This window comes from Bufo gargarizans, chromosome 10 (assembly GCF_014858855.1).
Source record: "Bufo gargarizans isolate SCDJY-AF-19 chromosome 10, ASM1485885v1, whole genome shotgun sequence".
Taxonomy (NCBI): Eukaryota; Metazoa; Chordata; class Amphibia; order Anura; family Bufonidae; genus Bufo; species Bufo gargarizans.
Window position 1 is genome coordinate 112463355 of NC_058089.1, and position 23675 is coordinate 112487029.

Below are 23675 nucleotides of genomic sequence, written 5' to 3' on the forward strand. Positions count from 1 at the left end.
GGGATCATCTCTGCTGAATCTGGAAGGGAATGGACCGGCTCACGGTGGAGACTGGCGACAGCACGAAGGGGAGGTTTGCAGAGTAATTTTAATTGCGAATATCGGCACTTCGAGAATTTGCGAATATTTAGACTATGGCGCTATATATTTGTAAATTCAAATAATTTTTTTTCTTTTTAAACAGTCACACTGAAGGCATCAAAACTATGAATTAACACATGTGGAATTATATACAGTACAGACCAAAAGTTTGGACACAACTTCTCATTCAAAGAGTTTTCTTTATTTTCATGACTATGAAAATTGTAGATTCACACTGAAGGCATCAAAACTATGAATTAACAGGCTTATTCTGCAGCATGACCTGCGATCGATGATTCGGGCTGCGCACTGGAGGCAGCCTTCGAGGACCCCGCCAGCAGCCAGGGACCATGACAGAGTCATCACTGAGGGGAGGGGAACTGATCCCGGCGGCAGAGCCAGGGACACTTCCACACCCGGGTCGAGGCAAGCTGGTCCCTCACTGGCTTCTGTGCTCTGACGGGCAGAGGGCGGCTGGGTGCTGCCAATGGCTGGACCACGGCGTGTGTGTGGCGCTTACCATGTATGGGTCATGCGATCCGCAGTAACCATTCCTCTTCACAGACAGAAGGAGGATGACAGAGCCACTGCTAAACCCCACCAGTCCTGCTGTCCTCTGGCTTGGAGGAATCAGCACACGGCACGGTAGGCTGCTTTACCGCAGTGTTCTTCTCTAGACTCGATGTGCTCGATATGGAAACTGAGAGCAGACTGGTGCGGGCTGCGTGTGGAGCTAATGTCGTACTAATTTATTGTGGGCTGTACAAACTTAAAATACAATCGATAAACTATTTTGTCAAAGGAAAATATTGCATTTTGTATGCATGGGAGCACATTCCTGCTCTAGATGACGAACCTGTTGCTGTAATCGGTGTCTAAGATTATTTTTGTTGTTGCCCGGGTCTGGTGGGGGCCCATTCCTGGGAATACATTCCTGCTGCAAACAAAGAACCTGCTGCTGTCTGTTCCTGCTGAGTTAGGCCGAGCTATGTGTAGGCCTTAGACTCAACCATTACCATGTACCTTCTGATGCTGCTGTCTGTCCTGAGCATGTTGACTTATGTGTAGGCCTTATACTCCACCGTTACCCTTATCTGCTGCTGCTGTCTGTCCTGATCTTGATGAGTGATGTATCGGCCTTGTCCTACAGCGGTACCATTTCCCTGCTGCTGTTTGTTCTGTTTCTGCTATGTTAGGCCTAGCTATATGTACGCCTGACACTACAGCATTACTGTTTTCCAGCTGCTGCTATCTGTCCTGATATTGCTCAGTTAGGCACAGCTATGTGTATGCCCTATACTACAGCGTTACCATTTCCATGCTGCTGTCTGTTCTACTTTGGTCTAGCTAGGTGTAGGCCTTGTACTATACCCTTAACATTTATCTGCTGCTACTGTTTGTCCTGATCCTGCTGAGGACTACCAGCATGGACCACTTATTCACCCTTGGACTTTATTAACTATCGAGTATTAGAATTCTCTTAAACTGTTGTGCATGCTTAATTTTTTGCGCATGTGCTCTGTTCATCATAGATTGTCTATATATATATATATATATATATATATATTCATCTATAAAGATTCGTTTGAATAAAATATAATCATGCGGTGTTACGCTTCATTCACCCCAAAAAGTTTTTTTAGTTTATTTTATATGTTATAATTTTGCTTTACTTGGGTTTTGGGCAGCCCTAGTTGTAGTTCTTACTAAAATTAGGTGGGGACTACATGTGGGCTTCCCTTGTCAAAAGGTCTTGTGCAGTTAACATTGTACAGGACTGATTGAGCACCCTAATTACATTTTATAATTTTATTATTTTCTGGTTTGTTTTAATCAGGATATAGGTTTAAACATTGTACTGTCTGTCGTCCTGAACAGGATACCTGACTTCCATGTTGACCTCTCCCCATGGTTGGGTGTTTCTGGTGTTATACACATCCGTGTGGTAATCCTGTTTTGAGAATGGAGCGTTATTGCCAAATGTATATATCTATATATACATTTTTATTTTATGTTACTTCTTGAAAGCTATGTAATGATAATGTGCACATGCGATTTTTATAGAATCAAAGCATTTCACTTTACAATATTAAATATGGTATGTATATATAATATTCCTGCAGCCATGTCAACATTTTGGGAGTTGTTCTGATAATTTCCAAGGTTTGCTATCATGTGACCGCATAGACTGGATGCGTTTGTGGCTCCGCATGCGTTCACTTTCTGGTGTGAACACCTGATCTGTTATCATGTGAACACCCTGTCTATGGACACTCGCAGCCTGTGTGTGTTCCTTCTTCGATGCGATCACATTATTGCATCACATTTTCCTTTATGTAATGCGGAAGCAATGCGCCAACATGCGCAGTTAAAGAGTGGGAAAAGAGGGTTGCATTGACAATCCAACACAATGGGCAGCACATTGAACACATTTTATAAGTGGTCAGAAACTTGTAAATAACTCATGAAAAAATAAAGTTACGTTAAAACCAAGCACACCATTGTTTTTCTTGTGAAATTCCCAATAAGTTTGATGTGTCACATGACCCTCTTCCTATTGAAAAAACAAAAGTTGGATTCAAAATGGCCAACTTCAAAATGGCCGCCATGGTCACCACCTATCTTGAAAAGTTTCCCCCCTCACATATACTAATGTGCTAATGTGGATGTCTCCAGCCCCCGCCAGGAGGGTAAATATGTGCACAAAGCAATATAATTCTGTATCCATAGCATGTACAGAAACATTAAAAAGGCCAACAATGAGGAGACACACACTACAGTAATAGAAAACACTGGAAACGAACTCTGTAATCTACATAAAAACCATTAACTAACTAACTAAATAACATTATACTCTACTGAACTATCACTAACCAACTAAATAACATTATACACTACTGAACTATCACTAACTAGCCAACTATATAATCATCATAAATATCACTAACGAATTGAGATGTAAATCGGCAGTGCTATAACAAATACTCCACACAATGCACTAATTGCCTTTGAATCTGAATTGCAAGTCATATTTTTTTTTATCCTAACAGTACTCATTAAATTAAAAAGAAAAATGAGGCAGCTGTAGCAGGAGCACAATAAATTCTTGCAGGAGATCCGGGACCAGCAGCGGGAGATAAGGGAGTAGCAGCGGAAGCTTGATAGGAAGGTGCAGCAGTTGGAGGCGCTGCACCGTAATTGGATGCAGAAGGTGTTTGAAATGCATGAGCAGCTTTAACAGTTTCCATAGAGCCATTTTTGTTGCTCAAACTTGTAAATAAATAGTTTTTTAAGTTTTACGTGTGCTTCAGTTTTTTTTATATTGTTATGCTTTTGTGTAATTTTAACCGATAAGGTTGCAGTTAGGCCCCTTTAGTCCAGGGGCAAACTCATCAGGATCAGGGCAGACAGCAGCAGGTAAAAGTAATGGTGGAGTATAAGGCCTACACATAGCTCGGCCAAACTCAGCAGGATCAGGAGAGACAGCAGCAGGTAAAGGTAACGTCGGAGTATAAGGCCTACACATAGCTCGGTAAAAACTTAGCAGGATCAGGACAGACAGCAGCAGCAGGTAAATGGTAACAGTCGAGTATAAGGCCTAAACATAGTTTGGCCAAACTCAGCAGGACAAACAGCAGCAGGTAAATGGTAATGGTGGAGTATAAGGCCTACACATAGCTCAGCCAAACTCAGCAGGATCAGAAGAGACAGCAGCAGGTAAAGGTAACGGTGGAGTATAAGGCCTACACATAGCTTGTGTCATGGTCTTACCTTCTTGCTGTTCTCCTTCGTTTGACATGTGCTGGCGGCCATCTTGGTTTCTGGGTTTCTTGTAGCCTCCCACCCTGCGGCTTCTCCTTCCCACTGGGAGGAGCTGGATGCCTAGCTCATATATATAGGAGGTCTGTGGCTTCAGTTCCTTGCTTGGTCCTCCTGTGTTCACATGCTTCTAAGACTGCTGCTGCTTCTGGTTCCTGATCCTGGCCTCGTCTGACTACCCTGCTGGTTCCTGATCCAGGCTTCGTCTGACTACCCTGCTGGTTCCTGATCCTGGCCTCGTCTGACTACCCTGCTGGTTCCTGGACCAGGCTTCGTCTGACTACCCTGCTGGTTCCTGATCCAGGCTTCGTCTGACTACCCTTCTGGTTCCTGACCTCTGGCTTCGCAAGACCCTGCTTCGGTTTAGCCATCCGTTTGGACTTTTGCCTTACAGCTTGATTTTCAATAAAGCCTTCTTATTTCCACTTATCTCTTGTTGTACGTCTGGTTCATGGTTCCATGACATTAGGACCAAGCCATGAATTCTGACGGTACAGGGCCATCCTCGCTACCTACGCTGGTTGCCAGACTTGATCAGCAGGATCACCTGTTGGTCGGTTCGCTGTGGCGTTGCAAACCCTGCTTGAACGCACGGCTCATTTAGCTTCCGTTGTCGATGGGTCGGTTGTCGCTCCTGGGCCCGCTCCTACTGCCGCTCCGGTTGTTGCGCCAGAGTCTACCCCGACACCTGTTGCTGCGCCTGCGGTGTTTCGGGGTATGACCGGTTCTGCCCCCCTTCCACAGCGCTTTGGGGGAGAGCCAACTCAGTGCTGAGGTTTCCTTAACCAGGTGGGCATTTATTTCGAGTTGCTGCCACATGCCTTTCCTACTGAGAGATCAAAGGTGGGCTTCTTGATCTCGCTGCTCTCGGACAAGGCCTTGGCCTGGGCCAGCCCTTTATGGGAGAACAACAATCCGGTGGTTGCCGAGTTTTCCGGTTTTGTTGCTTCTCTTCGGAAGGTATTCGATGTGCCGGCTCGTGCTGCCTCTGCTGCGAAGCTCCTTATGTCCATCAGACAGGGTTCACGATCCGTAGCTGAATACGCCATTGAGTTTCGTACCCTGGCAGCAGAGGTGGGCTGGAATAATGAGGCTCTGGTCGCTGCTTTCTCTCATGGTCTCTCGGATGCCTTGAAGGATGAGGTTGCAGCTAAGGACCTACCAGTGGAGCTCGAGTCTCTTATTTCTTTCCTGATTTTGATTGACACCAGACTCAGGGAGAGACCTTCCTTTAAGGAGAGCCTGCGGAGGTCTTCTAACAGATTGGCGCCTACGTTTGCTGTCCCACCCGTGCCTCCCTCTCCTCCCACGCCTCCTGGGGATGACTTGTCTGGGGGTGAACCCATGCAGCTGGGGTTTGCTCGCCTGTCCGAGGGGGAGAGGGTACTCCGGAGACGCGAGGGCCGATGCATGTACTGTGGTCTCGGTGGGCATTTTCGGTTGGCATGCCCGAACCGTCCGGGAAACGCTCGCACCTGAGATCCTGTCGGGGGCAGATCTTGGGTGGAGTCTCCTCGTCCCCGGTTTCCCGTGTTGACAAACCACTGATTACTGTTGTCCTCTCCTGGCTCGGTGACGACCCAGGCGTTGGTGGACTCTGGCGCTGGTGGTTTGTTCATTGATAGTGTGTTCGCTGCCGCCAATTCCATTCCTCTGCAGCCTCGAGGTTCCCCACTGGCTCTTGAGGCGATAGACGGCAGACCCCTTCTGCCGCCACACGTGACTCAGGAGACCCTTCCAGTGGGGATGGCCATTGGTGCCGTTCACAGAGAGTCGGTCTGTCTCCAGGTTATTTCGTCTCCACACTACTCGGTGGTCTTGGGGTACCCCTGGCTCCAGAAGCATAATCCGACTTTTGATTGGAGATCGGCCGAGATCCTCTCGTGGTCACCGCAGTGTGGGGCTAGTTGCATCCATGGGCCTGTCAAGTTGCTGTGTACTTCCTCGGACTCTCTGTTGCCTCCTGAATACGAGGAGTACCGGGATGTATTCGATAAGGTGCGTGCGGTTGCCCTACCTCCGCACCGCCCATACGATTGTGCCATAGAGTTACAATCTGGTGCCGTTCCTCCTCGTGGCAAAGTCTATCCACTGTCGGTAGCGGAGAATGAGGCCATGGAGGAGTACGTGAGGGAGGCGCTTTCACGCGGACACATTCGCAAATCCTCGTCCCCGGCAGGGGCTGGATTTTTCTTTGTGAAAAAGAAGGGCGGTGAGTTGAGGCCTTGCATCGATTACAGGGGTCTCAATCGCATCACGATCAAGAACGCTTACCCGATACCCTTGATTTCCGAGCTGTTCGATCGCCTCAAAGGGGCCACGGTCTTTACCAAACTCGACCTGAGGGCGGCATATAACCTGGTAAGGATCAAGGCGGGCGATGAGTGGAAGACCGCGTTTAACACCAGGACCGGTCATTATGAATCCTTGGTTATGCCCTTTGGGTTGTGCAATGCGCCCGCAGTCTTCCAGGAATTCATCAACGATGTTTTCCGTGACCTGTTGCAGCAGTGTGTGGTGGTCTATTTGGATGACATCTTGGTATATTCTGAATCCATGGAGGCCCACATTCTGGATGTCAGACGAGTGTTGCAACGGTTACGAGAGAACAAGCTGTTCGGTTAGCTTGAGAAATGCGAATTTCACCGATCCCAGGTAACCTTCTTAGGTTACATCATTTCCGCTGAGGGGTTCTCCATGGATCCTGAGAAGGTTTCGGCTGTCTTACAGTGGCCCCAGCCCAGTGGTCTTCGTGCCCTGCAGCGCTTTTTGGGCTTCGCCAATTATTATCGGAAGTTCATCAGGGACTTTTCCATGCTAGCCAAGCCTCTCACGGATCTGACCAGGAAGGGCAGTAATCCCCAGGTCTGGCCGCTCGAGGCCATCCGAGCTTTTGAGGCTCTAAAGTCCGCCTTTGTGTCGGCTCCGATTCTGTCGCATCCCAACCCTGGGTTGCCTTTTGTCCTCGAGGTGGACGCGTCTGAGACGGGAGTAGGCGCCCTTCTGTCTCAGCGTAGAACACCAGAGGGTCCTCTGCTTCCTTGTGGGTTTTACTCCCGGAAACTGTCTTCCGCGGAGTGCAACTATCAGATTGGTGACAGGGAGTTATTGGCCATCGTGCAGGCCCTTAAAGAATGGAGGCACTTGCTCGAGGGCTCGGTGGTTCCGGTTCTCATCCTGACGGACCACAAGAATCTGACCTACCTCTCTGAGGCCAAGAGATTGACACCACGTCAGGCCAGATGGGCTCTGTTCTTGTCACGTTTTAATTACGTGGTCTCCTACCTACCCGGTTCCAAGAACATCAGAGCGGATGCCTTATCACGGCAGTACTCCGAGCTGTCCGGGGAGGAGTCGATTCCGACTTCGGTCATACCTCCGAATCAGATCCTGGCCGCCATTCGCACCAGCCTGACCTCTCCCCTGGGTGAGCAGATTTTGGCGGCTCAATCTGGTGCTCCCTCTGGGAGACCCAACGGCTGATGTTTTGTGCCTGAGGAGTTGCGCACTCGGTTGTTGCGAACCTACCATAACTCCAAGGCCGCGGGGCATCCTGGAAAGAATCAGCTGTCCTGGGCTGTTTCACGTCTGTTCTGGTGGCCTTCTCTACGTTCCGACATCGCCGCATATGTAGCGGCATGCTCCGTTTGTGCCCAGAGTAAGTCCCCTCGGCACCTTCCGTTGGGCCTTTTGCAACCCATAGCCACCGGGGAGCGTCCATGGTCACACCTGGGGATGGATTTCATTGTGGACCTCCCTGCATCCCGAGGCCATACGGTCATTCTCATGATTGTGGATCGGTTTTCCAAAATGTGCCACTGTGTTCCTCTCAAGAAGTTACCCTCTGCACAAGAGTTGGCCTCGATTTTTGCCAGGGAGGTCTTCCGGTTGCACGGTTTGCCCAAGGAGATTGTGTCGGATCGGGGGAGTCAGTTTGTGTCCAGGTTCTGGCGCGCCTTTTGCTCCCAGTTGGGGATTCATCTCTCCTTCTCCTCGGCCTACCACCCTCAGTCCAATGGGGCCGCAGAACGATCCAATCAGGCCTTGGAGCAATTCCTTCGTTGCTATGTCTCCGATCACCAAGACAATTGGGTTGACCTCCTGCCTTGGGCTGAGTTTGCCAGGAACACGGCGGTGAACTCTTCCTCTGGGACGTCTCCCTTCATGGCCAATTATGGGTTCCAACCTGCCGTGTTACCGGAGGTATTCTCTCCCCAGGATATTCCGGCTGTGGAGGATCACCTTTCCGTCCTACGTGCTTCTTGGGTACAGATCCAGAGGTCCCTTGAGGTCTCTGCGCAGCGCCAGAGACTCCAGGCTGATCGCAGACGAGCGCCCGCTCCTTCCTACCAGGTCGGAGACCGCGTATGGTTGTCCACCCGCAACCTCAACCTTCGAGTGCCCACTCCCAAGCTGGCGCCTCGCTTTGTTGGTCCCTTCCGAGTGCTTCGCAGGGTAAACCCGGTAGCCTATGCCCTTGCGCTTCCTCCTGGCATGCGGATCTCCAACGTGTTTCATGTCTCCCTGTTGAAGCCACTGGTGTGTAATCGTTTCACTTCCTCGGTTCCTCGGCCTCGTCCGGTCCAAGTGGGCAATCGTGAGGAGTATGAGGTGAGCAATATCCTGGACTCACGCCTGGTCCGCGGTCGGGTGCAGTTTTTGGTCCATTGGCGTGGTTATGGTCCAGAGGAGCGTTCCTGGGTTCCCTCCGCAGATGTCCATGCTCCTGCCTTGCTCCGAGCCTTCCACGCACGCTTCCCTCAGAAACCGTTCTTTACTCCGCGGAGGAGGGGCCCTTGAGGGGGAGGTACTGTCATGGTCTTACCTTCTTGCTGTTCTCCTTCGTTTGACATGTGCTGGCGGCCATCTTGGTTTCTGGGTTTCTTGTAGCCTCCCACCCTGCAGCTTCTCCTTCCCACTGGGAGGAGCTGGATGCCTAGCTCATATATATAGGAGGTCTGTGGCTTCAGTTCCTTGCTTGGTCCTCCTGTGTTCACATGCTTCTAAGACTGCTGCTGCTTCTGGTTCCTGATCCTGGCCTCGTCTGACTACCCTGCTGGTTCCTGATCCAGGCTTCGTCTGACTACCCTGCTGGTTCCTGATCCTGGCCTCGTCTGACTACCCTGCTGGTTCCTGATCCAGGCTTCGTCTGACTACCCTGCTGGTTCCTGATCCAGGCTTCGTCTGACTACCCTTCTGGTTCCTGACCTCTGGCTTCGCAAGACCCTGCTTCGGTTTAGCCATCCGTTTGGACTTTTGCCTTACAGCTTGATTTTCAATAAAGCCTTCTTATTTCCACTTATCTCTTGTTGTACGTCTGGTTCATGGTTCCATGACAGCTTGGCCAAACTCAGCAGGATCAGGACAGACAGCACCAGCAGGTAAAGGTAACAGTCAAGTATAAGGCCCACACATAGCTCGGCCAAACTCAGCAGGATCGGGACAGACAGCAGCAGGTAAAGGTAACAGTGGAGTATAAGGCCTATACATAGCTTGCCAAACTCAGCAGGATCAGAAGAGACAGAGGCAGGTAAATGTAACGATGGCATATAACGCCTACACATAACTCGGTAAAAACTCAGCAGGATCCAGGAGAGACAGTAGCAGGTAAAGATAACGGTGGAGTATAAGGCCTACACATAGCTCATTAAAAACTCAGCAGGATCAGGACAGACAGACAGCAGCAGGTAAGGGTAACGGTGGAGTATAAAGCCTACACATAGCTTGTTAAAAACTTAGCAGGATCAGGATAGGCAGCAGCAGGTAAATGGTAATGGTGGAGTATAAGGCCTACACATACCTCATCCAAACTCAGCAGGATCAGGACAGACAGCAGCAGCAGTTAAAGGTAATGGTGGAGTATAAGGCCTACACATAGCTCGGTAAAAACTCAGCAGGATCAGGACAGACAGCAGAAGCAGGTAAATGGTAATGGTTGAGTATAATGCCTACACATAGCTTAGCCAAATTCAGCAGGAACAGACAGCAGCAGGTTCTTTGTTTGCAGCAGGAATGTACTTCCATGCATACAAAATGAAATATTTTCCTTTGACAATTTTTAGTTCAAAGGATTTTTAAGATTGTAAAGCACATAATAAATTAGTACAAATATATATATTTCAATAATATGTTAAATTAATAAATTATTTAAAAAAATAAGAGATTTAATAAATTAATCGATAAAGAACTAGATAAATAAATTCATCCATAAATTAATTAAAGGGAACCTGTCATGTGGATATTTGATTATAATCTAACTAATTATATACAATCATTAACTACTAAAAAGTACCGTAGATGTATTCACTTACTGGTGTGACAGATGGTTACCTCATAAAATACACACAAAGATGTCACATGCCACATGGTAATGAGCTGATTTGAGTCCGGCGTGATGTCATTGAGTCCAGCGTATATTTAATTCAGAGCTATAGCCACTCCCCTGCCCACCTGCTGCTGATTCATATGGAAAAAAATGTCATTCAGCAGCAGGTGGGCGGGGAGACTCAGGAGCTCATGAATATTCATGACTCATCATTATCAGCTGGAGCTTTTCAATACAAGATGTTGGCAGATTGACTGGGTCAATTAAAGAAAGTGACCCAGCATTTTGCTAAGGGCTCTTTCACACTTGCGTTCTTTTCCTCCGGCATAGAGTTCCGTCGTCGGGGCTCTATGCCGGAAGAATCCTGATCAGTTTTATCCTAATGCATTCTGAATGGAGTGAAATCTGTTCAGGAGGCACCAGGATGTCTTCAGTTCCGGAACGGAAAGTTTTTTGGCCGGAGAAAATACCGCAGCATGCTGCGCTTTTTGCTCCGGCCAAAAATCCTGAAGACTTGCCGCAAGGCCGGATCCGGAATGAATGCCCATTAAAAGGCATTGAACCCTGATCCAGCCTTAAGCTAAACGTCGTTTCGGCGCATTGCCGGATCCGACGTTTAGCTTTTTCTCAATGGTTACCATGGCTGCCGGGACGCTAAAGTCCTGGCAGCCATGGTAAAGTGTAGTGGGGAGCGGGGGAGCAGCATACTTACCATCCGTGCGGCTCCCGGGGCGCTCCAGAGTGACGTCAGGGCGCCCCAAGCGCATGGATCACGTGATCGCATGGCACGTCATCCATGCGCATTGGGCGCTCTGACGTCACTCTGGAGCGCCCCGGGAGCCGTCCGGACTGTAAGTATACCGCTCCCCCGCTCCCCACTCCTACTATGGCAACCAGGACTTTAATAGCGTCCTGGGTGCCATAGTAACACTGAAAGCATTTTGAAGACGGATCCGTCATCAAATGCTTTCAGTACACTTGCGTTTTTCCGGATCCGGCGTGTAATTCCAGCAAGTGGAGTACACGCCGGATCCGGACAACGCAAGTGTGAAAGAGGCCTAAGCGAATCAGTCAATTATTCATGTTGCCCTTAGTTAGGACACCATAAAACTGGTGACAGGTTCCCTTTAATTAATTAATCGATAAATATATACAAAAGTTAAAAAACAACAATGTTTTGGAGGGAGAGCCAAGGAGAGGGATTGACAAGAAGTCGACAGGAACCAAGAAGTCGCCGCCGATCCAGGACTCATTCATTTTAATGAAGGTGAGTCTATTCACGGAGTCTGTGGACAGATGGGTCCGCTTGTCGGTGACCACCCCACCTGCCATGCTGAATGTCCACTTAGATAGTACGCTGGAGGGGGAGCAAGACAGTACTTCCAGCGCATACTGAGCAAGCTTACGGCAGGTGTCCAGCCTGGCAACCCAGTACTCCATGGGGTCGTCGGTGCTCATGCTGTCGGAAGCACCGACGGACCCCATGTAGTCAGCCACCGTGCGGACCAGCCGCTGGTGGTGACTGCTGCTGGTGCTACTGGGTGACGCAGGCTGGTAGAATTGCCTCATCTCACCCATAAGATCTCCTGCTTGGATGGAGCTGCTGGGACCAGAAACTTGATGGGTGAGATGAGCGGGGAGAACTGGAGCGTGAGGCAGAGGGTTGGCCTCCTCTAGCCGACAAAGCATACTGGCCCACAGTTCTTGCATACGAGCTTCCCGCTGGCTGGCTGGGAGGAACTGCTTCAGTTTCCCCTTGCAGCAAGGGTCTAAAAGGGTGGCCACCAAAAATCATCCCTCACCTTCATTTGCCTGATCCAGGGGTCCCTCCGGAGGCAGCACAACATTTGGGCAGCCATGGGGAAGAGAACAGCCGGCAGTGAATATTCTTGTCTGCCCAGGACCATGACGTCTTTGTCCTCCTGCTGCCTCTTGGAGTCACCGCACCCCAGGACAAACGGTGCCCCCGCCACCAGCTCTCCCTCCTGACCAGGCCAAGGCTCCTGGACATCCACAACCTCCTCAAAAAATTCTTCCTCCTCCTCCTCCTTGTCCTGGGCCTGGTCTTGGTGGAGCAGTGTTATATCTTCTTGCTCTACCAAGGCACTCTCGCCAGCATCGAGCAGGCGTTATAGTGTCCTGTCCAGCAGGAACACAATAGGGAGCAGGCCATTGAGCCCGACGTGCTCCCGGACGTGCCAGCATGGAAGGCGGTGAGGAGGTTGCTGCCGTTTTCACAGACAACTATACCTGCCTGGAGCCTTCGGAATGTCAGCCACTTGTGGACCTGAGCCTGGAGGGCGGCCAGAAAGTAAGGTCCAATGTGTCTCCGTTCCCCTAAGCTCACAAGCTGGAGCACGGCCTGGCAGCAGACGTGCACCACACTTGCATAGCTATGGGGATGCTTGCTGGGGGGCTCAGCAGCGGTGGAGACAGTGGCTTGAGGGAGAGCAGGAGTTCTCCCCTGGACACCCCAGGGCGGCACCACAAACTGAGATGCCGCCACATCTGTTGATCCCTCCCCGGCGCCTCTAAGGAACACCCAATGCGCTGTGGAGCTTAGATAGCGTCCCTGCCCATGTCCAGGCATCCATTGTGAGATGCACCCTGTTGCTGACAGTGTGATCCAGCGACGGGGATATATTCTGCACAATGTGCTGGTGTAGGGCAGGGACGCTGGTCCTGGCAAAGAAATGGCGGCTGGGGACACGCCATCTGGGTTGGGCCTGCTCCAACATCTGCTGGAATGGCTTGCATTCCACAATATTGAAGGGCAGCAGATGTTGGGGGATAACCCTTGCTAGGAGCCCATTGAGTGAACGCACCCGTCGGTCCCAGGGTGCGTAGGCCGTGGTGCGCTCAAATGCCTCTGCAACCGACGGCTGGCACCAGACGGCAGTGGATGCTAAAAGGAGGGTGCAGAGGAGGCAGAGGTCTGGATTCTGGTAACAGTACCTCTAGGAGAGGGAGTGGGGGAGTGGGAATGCCTTGTTGGAAGGGGATAGACTGGCTGCAGGAAAGTTGCAGGAGCTGCTGTCCCTTGCGCACTGCTGCTGGCGCTGCTACAACCACCCTGCATCTGCACTACCGCCAGTGGTTGCCTCTCAGGTGCTGGGTATGGGCAGTGGTACCCAGCCAAGCAAGTGATCGCCACCTTCTCACCCTGGCATGGCACAGCTGACAGGTGGCAATTGTATGATCTTCTTCTGCCAGGGTGAAGTAAGCCCAAACAGGCGACTTACGCACCAACCTCCTGTCAGATGGGGTGGTGTTGGCTTGCGCCTATTCAGGCTTGGTGCACAGGTGGAGGCGGCACCTGCTGCTGCCGTCTCCTGCTGCCATTACCAGTGAAGCCCCTGCCACTGGGCTCCCTGGTGACCTGGCGCACCGTTTGCCTCGGGTGCCTACCTTCCTCATCAGTGCTGCTGTCACCTGACAAGGGAGATGGCACCCATTCTTGGTCACCCTCCTCTTCGTCTCCTGCATTGTCAGACCCAAGATCGACCAGTGGTGGACTGAGGGGAACAGCAGACGTGGAGCCCCTGACCTGGCTCTGCTGTTCCCCACTGACGCCTGGGTCGGAATAGGTGTAGGGGTTCTGTAGCTGAAACCACCTACACCAGTTGGAAGGCATCTGCATGGAGTTTGCATGTTCTCCCTGTGTTTGCATGGGTTTCCTCCGGGTACTCCGGTTTCCTCTCACACTCCAAAGACAGACTGATAGAGACTTTAGATTGTGAAACCCATTGGGGACAGTTGGATGCTAATGTCTGTAAAGCGCTACGGATTATAGTAGCACTATATAAGAGCATAGAATAAATACTGACAGGCGGTACCAGTTCCTCCTCCATCCCTTCCAAAAGGTCCTGAGCATCAGGTCCAAGCCGCAGTTCACTCTCCTGTATTACCTCCCCATGATGTCCCTCTCGCTGTCAAACAGGAACAGGGACGAGTCTTGGGGGATGGGGATGGTCCTGCAGGAGGCAGAGAGCTGCTGCTGCTCAGAGCTGGTGCAGAGGACTCCATGCCACTGGCTTGTGTCACGAATGCCACAACTGCCTCGGCGTCCTGAGACGAAATGGGGCGGCTGCCACGCCCAAAGAAATCTCGGATAAGGTGGACAACCCTGCCAGTTGCGCCTGCCCCTCAGTGAGTAGAGGAGCGGCTCTGTTCTGGCAGCGGTCCATTACTGGAACCAACTCCCCTACCATGATTGGGATGATTTTATTGGGTTTGGGACAATGGGGTAAAAGTCTAATAAAATAGTGATTTAGAAAAACAGACAGCGAATGTTTATTTTTTTTTTTAAATTTCAAAGATGAAAGACAGTGACACTAATCCCTCCCTAGCACAGTAATTCCTAAACTAGCACACTAAACCCTAAGACAGAAAAACAGACAGCAAACAGTGACACTAAACACTAGCAAAGTAATTCCTAAAATAGCACACTAAACACAAACCCTATCAGAGCACAGTAATCCCTCCCTAGCACACTACATAACACCCTGCACTGGAACTTATCAGCTACACTACCTACACTGACTATCTCCCACTAACTATCTGTATTAAATACATATGAGCTAACTATCTAATGCAATGACACAGCAAAGCACAGAAATGATACTCCTCTCTCTCTCACAACTGCAAAAAACTGTTGGTAAGGGGTAGGCAACTTTGGTAAGGGGTAGGCAACTTTCCTATTGGTCGCTAGGGATGTTGCTAAGCTCTGACAAATATATTGAAGCCTTCTCATTGGCCCACAAGCTAGAAGTAGGGAGGTATCTTGTGTACTGGTTAAAAATATTCGCATATACGAATATATAGCACTATATTCTAAATCTTCGAGAATTCTCGAAGTGTCGATATTCGCGATATAAATTTGCGATTAGAAAATTCACGCTTAACACTACTTATCAGTAAGATAAGGATTGAGCTTTAATTAGTGTTTATAATGTCAGAGATGAAGGCGGTGCGGAGAATAAGGAAAGGGAAGGGTAAGGTGAGGGAGGAACCCTTTGCACCCGTTGAAAAAAAAAAAAAAAAACGCAATAGGCGCCAAATCCCTTAATCACTGTTAGTGATAAAGATTATATTCAATTATTAATAACCCTCACCCGGGTCTATTCGAGGATAAAAACTTAGTGCATAATAAAATACTCCAATAATGGTGTTAGAGATGGAGATTATAAGATCAAATACACTCTCAGGGGGGTAGTCACCAGGATAAACTCAAGACACCTGGGACTATTTACCCCCCCCCCCCCCCCCCCCCGGCCAGGATCGCATGTAGGAATCTAAATGACTGAACGCAGCCTACAACGAGTGGCTTCTGGTCAACCGCTTTATTAATAATACGTGGCTATAATGTCAGAGAGCAGAGATAAGGAGTCCGTCTGCTCCTCAGATGACGGAAAAGACAGAAAATACAAAGGGTGCTACTAGAGCACCTCAGCTCCGTACAGAAAAAAGGATTCTATATTTTTAATAAAGACCAACTGGAAAAATGTTTTTTAGCCCAAAATAAGTGCAATGTGATAATTAAAAAAAAATAATGCAAAGGTCTACATAACCTTTCAAACTTTGCTAAACTATATAAACATGTGGACAAAATTGTTGGTACCCTTCCGTTAAAGAAACAAGAACCCACAATGGTCACTTAACTTGAAATGACAAAAGTAATAATACATTTCTTTTTACTGGATGTCAACTAATGGAAACCAAACATCACTTTTGAATTGCGGTTCAACATAATAATCTAAAAAAAAATAATGACACCAGCCTGGACAAAAATCATGGTACCCTTAATTTAGTATTTTGTTGCGCAACCTTTTGAGGCAATCACTGCAATCAAGTGATTTCTGTAATTCTCAGTAAGACTTCTGCATCCGTCCATGGGTATTTTGGTTACTCCTCATGAGCAAACTGCTCCAAGCAGTCTCAGGTTTGAAGGGTGCCATCTCCAGACTGCATGTTTCAGCTCCTTGCACAGATGTTCAATAGGATTTAGATCATGGCTCATGGAAGGCCACTTCAGAATAGTCCATTGCTTTGATCTCAGCCACTGTTGGATGGTTTTAGCTGTGTGTTTTAGGTCATTATCCTGTTGAAGGACCCATGAACTGCAACGGAGACCAAGCTGGCAGCACATTTCACTCCAGAATGCCTTGATAGTCTTGAGATTTAATTGTATACTTAAAAAATTCAAAACATCCTGTGCCAGGTGCACCAGAGCAGCCCCAAAACATAACCGTGACCCCCTCCATGTTTCACACTAGATACAACGTTCTTTTCTTTGCATGTTTCTTTTTTGCATCTGTGAACATAGAGCTGATGTGACTTACCAAAAAGCTCCAGTTTTGTCTCATCTGTGCAATGGAGATTCTCCCAGAAGCTTTATGGCTTCTCAATATGCATTTTGGCAAATTTTAGTCTCACTTTTTTATGATTTGCTTTCAACAGTGGTTTCCTCCTCAGTCATTTTCCATTAAGTCCACTTTGGCTCAAACAACGACGGATGGTGCGATCTGACACTGATGTGCCTAATCTCTTTAAAAGTTGTTCTGGGCTCTTTGGTTTCCACTCGTATTATCTGTCTCTTCAATTTGTCATCGATTTTCCTCTTGCAGCCATGTCCAGGGAGGTTGGTTACAGTTCTACAACTGTAGTAACAGGAACATCAAGCTGGTTTGGAGATGCTCTTACAGACTTTACCTTAACATGTTTGTCTATAATTATCTTTCTAATCTCCTAAGACAACTCTCTCCTAACTTTCTTTGGTCCATGTTCAGTGTGGTACCTACCATGATACTAAACAGCTCAATGACCCTTTGAATAGACAGACTGGCTGATCACAAGTTTGAAGACATCTGTGATGCTAATTACAGGAAGCACCTTAGTTTAACATGCCCCTATGGTCAAATTGATTTCTAGGGGTTCCATCATTTTGTCCAGGCCAGTTTCATTAGCTTGTTTAGTTTTTTTATTAGTCTGTTGAACCATAATTTAAAAGCAATGTCTGATTTTCATCATCTGATTTTTTGTACATGTTTTATTTGTTAGTCAGTTTAAAGTTATTTCAGTGACCATTGTGGTTTTTTTTTCTTTTACACGGGGGGGGGGGGGGGGGGGGGTAAGGGGGTACAAACAATTTTGTCCACATTTTTATATAGTTGTGTGCGGTTTAGCAAAGCTTTAACATATTAATTAAGGGGATATTTCAGCTTTACTCCTCTCATTAATTCTGCCTGGAACATGATCTACCTAATGCATTTTTCTATGCTTTTTGGATGTAGTTTAATTTGTACAATCTAAAGACCCTATAGAATGTGAAAAAAAAGCTTAAAAATTATATGAAGTAAAGTTTATTAAGAACTGTACACATTACAGAGAGTTTTCCGAATTAAAATGTGCCTCAGCCTTCTCTGGATGGTTTGTTTTTTCAGATCTAGAAGCTTCTTTGTTAGGATCTTCAGCTCTGTGTGATCACTTCCACCGCTGTCAGAGACTGGATTTTCCTTGGAAGGATCTCAGTCCAAAACTTGAACTTTTTCTCTTTCAGCTTTGAGGACAATTTCCGCTTAACGTCAATCCCCAGATATTGTTTGTCTGTGCCAAAGTACTAGATAATCCCCTGGTGGGCCCAGGCTCTGACAATAATTGACACCTAGTAGAACACAGAGGGCGAGTTCTCAGAATAATTTCCTTTGGTGGGCCCAAGTGACTTCAATGTGACACTGACCCTGAAACTGTGACTAGTTGTATTACTGTGCACTTGGGCTAAACTCTAGATTGGGACATTTATCTGTTACACATTCCCATTTGGTTGAGCAAAATGGGAGGTATCTGTGGGCACCCTCAGCCACTGCTCTAGATCATGCGGCCTGTAGAAACTGAAACCACATTGTACACCTCATGCACTTTTTTATGCATTTTTAATGCGGTTTTATCTGCACCAGTGCAAATGTATTTGCGGCAGCGTCGGGTGGGAGCGTCCTTAGGTCAAAACATTCCAGACTTGAGCCATTGCCCCGAATGCTATTCCCTACCCCCCTTGTACTTGTCCGCTAATCTGCTAGACTGCTGTGCCGCGCGGCCATGAATTCAGTCACTTCAGAGCTCAACCCCGTCATGCGGTGCGTAATCGCGCGAGACCCGCCGCGGGAGGTCACGGGTCTCACTGGATTACGCACCGCAGGATGGGGTTGCGCTCTGAAGTGACTGAACTTATGCCCACACAGCAGCCTAGCAGATCAGCGGACAAGTACAAGGTGGGGGGAAAATTTCATAATATGAAGCAGTGTGTGGGCAAATTTGTGAGGCAGGGTGGGGGGCAAATTACTTAATGGAGGCAGTGTGGCGGACAAATTACCTAATGGGGCAGTATGGCGGACAAATTACTTAATTGGGGCAGTGTGGCAGACAAATTACTTAATGGGGCAGTGTGGAGGACGAATTACTTAATGGGGGCAGTGTGGAGGACAAATTACTTAATGGGGGGCAGTGTGGCGGACAAATTGCTTAATGAAGGCAGTGTGGAGGACAAATTACTTAATGGGGCAGTGTGGAGGACGAATTACCTAATGGGGGCAGTGTGGGGGGCAAATTACTTAATGGGGGGCAGTGTGGCAGACAAATTGCTTAATGAAGGCAGTGTGGAGGACAAATTACTTAATGGGCTCAGTATGGGGGGCAAATTACTTAATGGGGGGCAGTGTGGCGGACAAATTACTTAATAGGGGCAGTGTGGGGGGCAAATTACTTAATGGGGGCAGTGTGGTGGGCAAATTACTTAATGGGGCAGTGTGGCAGACAAATTACTTAATGGGGGCAGTGTGGTGGGCAAATTACTTAATGGGGGCAGTGTGGTGGGAAAATTACTTAATGGGGCAGTGTGGCAGACAAATTACTTAATGGGGGCAGTGTGGCAGACAAATTACTTAATGGGGGCAGTGTGGAGGACAAATTACTTAATGGAGGCAGTGTGGAGGACAAATTACTTAATGGGGGCAGTGTGGAGGACAAATTACTTAATGGGGCAGTGTGGAGGACAAATTACTTAATGGGGGCAGTGTGGCGGACAAATTACTTAATGGGGGCAGTGTGGTGGGCAAATTACTTAATGGGGCAGTGTAGGGAGCAAATTACATAATGTGGGGCATTGTGGGGGGCAGTATTACTAATGAGAGCATTCTAGAAGGGAATTACTATTGGTGGGACTATAAGAAATACTATTACTATGGGGGCACTATTATTTCTTCAGGATAGTATTTGGGGGTATTGGGGGGCACAGCGAGCAGCAGGATAACACTATGGGGTCTCCAGGTTGGGGGATGATGACAGAAAAGTGAGGACACTAAGATCTACATTGGAGGAGACGTCACCTGGAGGCCCTGGATGTGACAGGTACATGCTGCTGTATGGCAAATACAGCAAAATGCGGTGTGCGGGGGGAGGGTTGATTTAGAGAACTGGGCCAGGGTTAATGCAAAGTGTTAATATGCACTGTGAATATAAGCCCTTTACAGTGATGTCACTGCATATTAAAGGGGCACTCCGGGATAGGAAAATAAATCCCCTATCCAAAGGATATAAGTGTCTGATCGAGGGGGTCTGGCCGTTGGGATCCCCCACGATCTCCTGTATGGTACTCCATATCTCTTTGTGCCTGGAGCGGTGGTCAACACTCTCCCTCCATGTATCTATGGGAGAGCCGCACATACAGCACTTGTGTATCTCCGAGTTTTCGATAGAGATACATGGAAGGGGAGTGTTGGCCACACCACCGCTCCGTGCGGTGGTTGACACAGCTTATTTCTTGAGGACTGAGCTGGGCGCCGTATGGGAGATCACGAGCATCCCAACGATCTTCTTGGGGCCTCATGTTCGAGTTTCGCCTAAGGCCTCACAAAGTCTAGAGCCGCCTCTGCCCTAATGATTGTGAAAGAAAGCATCAAAATTCCATAAAAGTAAACTTTATTAAGAACGCCTCTCTCTGGTTCTTCAATGTGTAGGAAGTTTCTATGTCAGGATCTACAGGTCTGCACGATCATCTCCAGTCGCTTTCTGGGACTGGATTTTCTCTGGAAGGATCCTAGTCCAGAACTTGTACTTTCTCTCCTTCAGCTTTGAAGATGATTTCAGATTTAAGTTCATCTCCATATAGTGTTCTCCTGTACTGTACTGCGGCCATGTTGTGAGGTCGGGACTATTGGGGTTCCTACAGTGAATAATGAGGCATTAATAATAAGCAGATAATGAGATGATAGCAGTGAATCTGCGGTCATTGTGGTTTAGGGTTACTTACCCAGTCCGAGCAAAGTTCGCCCAATATTTCATAAACTTCTTGCTCAGGGATTTCTCTTCAGGAGTTGCAGGCCCTAAGAAAGATGAGAACATCACTATTAGGGCTCATGCACATGACCGTATATAATTTCCTGTCCGCAGAAAACGGATCTGCCAAAAATAGAGCAGTCATATCCTTGTCCATAATGCAGAAGGAGTAACTTCCGTATTTTTTTTTTTACGGACCCATTGAAATTAATGGTTCTGCAAACGGTCTGCAAAAAAAACGGTACGGACACGAAAATAAAATACGTTCATGTGCATGAGCCCTTAGGCCTCATGCACACGACCATTGTTTGGGTCTGCACCTGAGCCACAGTTTTTGCAGCTCGTATGCAGACCCATTCACTTCAATAGGGATGTAAACGATGCGGACAGCACTCCATGTGCTGTCCGTGTTACCCGTGTTTGTAGTGGTAGTGCAGACTAGTGCCACGATGCAGCCGACAGCGTCTGTTTTAACAGAGGAGAGACACGACATGTGGCTCAGTTGATGTCCAACTTTAATATCAGTATCTTGTAATAATATACAGAAGAGAAAATAGGCAACCCTATAGGTTAACATAACAACAATTATATTCCATCTATAGTTATAACACTAACCTGTTTTAACAGAGGAGAGACACGACATGTGGCTCAGTTGATGTCCAACTTTAATATGAGCACCAGGCCCTAACTCTCCTCAACCAGTGTAATCATGTTAGAGCTCCCTCTAGTGACAGCCTTATGTTTTTGTGCTGTTGGGAAGTCTGAATTTAACCCTGTCACACACTCCCCCTGTTTTTTTAATAAGTGTCTCCTGACATTTATGCATGGAAGCAACCATAGTTCAGATCATCGCAATCGGCATATGTTGCTGGCAAAAAGTATGAACATGAGGGTATATAGATGGGCCCCTCTACCTCTGGGAAATCACAGTGCTGTTCGATCACATCTGCATGAACATTCCATTTTTGGAAAGATGGTTTTCCCAGGGTCTCATATGTGAATATCTTCTTCGGTATTCTTGTTCTCTGAGAATAGTCTGATTGTCGTGGAGGACTGTCATGTCTCTGTTCTTCAGGATCATTTGGTATAACTGCATCCTTGTCACACCATGAATCTACTTGTTGTGAGGACGGTGCTACAGACCCTTCTGTAAAGTCTATGGGCAAGTCTTGGACTTCCTCATCTAATGAGCGATGGCTTTTCAGTTGTTCTTCTGCAAGTTCTACAGGCAGGTCTTGAACATTTTCCTCACGCATACTGTGATTTTCCCGCTGTTGTTGTGAGGCATTGAGATCCCTAGGATGAAATTCTTCAGCCTCAGCTCGTAGTTGAGGAGTGATACCTTGCTCACTGTATTGAAACAGTTCAGGACAGTAGTAATACCCTTCATCTGAAGAATCTGAGTCTGTGCTTTCTGCATTGCTGTTAACTTCAGGTCTAGCTACTGGTCTGGTGTGAATCCTCTTCCCTGTTTTTCTTGGTGTGTTTTCCAGAGGTAAATCTCTGACAGGAAGCAACAAATTGCGATGAATCACTCTTGTTGGTTTATTGCCTTTTTCTGATTCAACCACCCTGTATACATCTTTTTCCCAGTAAGTGCGGAGTTTCCCTGGCCCTCCCCGCTCTGACAAATTCCTTACAAGAACACGGTCACCAGACTGAAGAGCGACTCCTTTGACATGCCTGTCATAGTACTTTTTCCCCTTTTGAGATGACTTTTGGCTGGTCTCAGATGCAATTCTATACGCTTCCTTCATTTTCAAAGCCCATTTCTCAGCATAGTCTTGAGGTGAAGCTGCTCCGCTTCCATTATCCAGGTCAAATATCAGATCTATTGGTAGACGAGGTGTCCTACCATATAGCAGGTAGTGAGGGGCGTAGCCAGTTGCCTCATGCCTGGTACAGTTATATGCATGGACTATGTGCGGAAGATACTCTTTCCACTGAGTTTTCTTTTCTTCTTCTAACGTCCGAAGCATTTGCAAAAGTGTTCTGTTCAGTCTCTCAACTGGGTTGCCTTGTGGGTGGTACGGTGTAGTCCTAGAATGGGCTATTCCTGACAACTGTCTCAACCTTCTAAAAAGGTGGTTCTCAAATTCCTTGCCTTGATCGTGATGTAATTTTTCAGGATATCCAAATACAGGGATGAAATTGTCAAAAATCTTCTCTGCAGCTGTTTTTCCCGCTTTGTTGCGAGTAGCATATGCCTGGGCAAAACGGGTGAAATGGTCCATGACTACCAATATGTATTCATAGCCACCTCTGCTCTTCTCCAGGTGAAGGAAATCTACTGAGACAAGTTCAAAGGGAGCACTTGTTTTAATAGCACCCATAGGTGCCCGGTCTGGTACTGTTGGATGCTTCTGTTTGAGACAGCTACATCTTTTAGTGACATAATCTGTTATCTCTTTCTGCATGAAAGGCCAGTAAAATCTTTCTCTTGCAAGCTGCATCACTTTATCTGCTCCACAGTGGCCCATGTCATTGTGTAAGTATTTCAACACTATTGGGGTTAGTTTCTCTGGAACCACTATTTTGTTCTGCCGTAGTAAAATGTCATCTTTCACACTCAGTTTGCCCCAATCATGTATGAGTTGTTTCCCTCTCCTTCCCAGGTCCGTTTTGTCTTCCCTTGAGGGTACGTCCTTCTTCAGTTTCAGATCCATCACCACTCGAATATCTTTGTCTTCTGCCAGAGCAGTTTTGAGCTTATCCTTTGTAATAATTTCCTGAGGATCAATAGCTCGAAATTTTTCTTCAACTTCTGGTTCTAGGGCTAGTGACATGGCCCAAAGATCTGCTTCATCAACCCTTGCATTGCTTCCTTTCCATATAGCAGAGATAGTCTGTGATGGAATCACCTTTGTAAATTCATCTTCATCTTCGGCCGTATTCAATGGCATCCTTGACAGAGTATCAGCATCTGCATTTTTCTTCCCTGGTCGATATTTAATATCAAAACAGAAATCAGCTAACTCCCCTACCCATCGGTGTCCCACGCTATTTAGTCTTGCTGAGCTGAGGACATAGGTCAGGGGGTTATTGTCGGTAAAAACAGTGAAAGTCGAAGCATAGTACAGATAGTCCCGGAACTTATCACAAATGGCCCACTTCAAGGCTA

At 47.7% G+C, this 23675-nt stretch overlaps 1 protein-coding gene across 1 annotated transcript in view; it reads right to left on the reverse strand.

Moving 5' to 3' along the window:
• Nucleotides 1–20223: 20223 nt before the first annotated feature.
• LOC122920101 (fatty acyl-CoA hydrolase precursor, medium chain-like) overlaps nucleotides 20224–23675 on the reverse strand; it is a 28353-nt gene continuing 24901 nt past the window's right edge. Inside the window, exons 13-14 of the mRNA XM_044269310.1 lie at nucleotides 20529–20601; nucleotides 20224–20441 (exon numbers count right to left, since the gene is read on the reverse strand). Of these exons, the coding sequence (XP_044125245.1) occupies nucleotides 20255–20441; nucleotides 20529–20601 (260 nt within the window). The 3' untranslated portion in view covers nucleotides 20224–20254. The remainder of the gene's footprint in view (nucleotides 20442–20528; nucleotides 20602–23675) is intronic.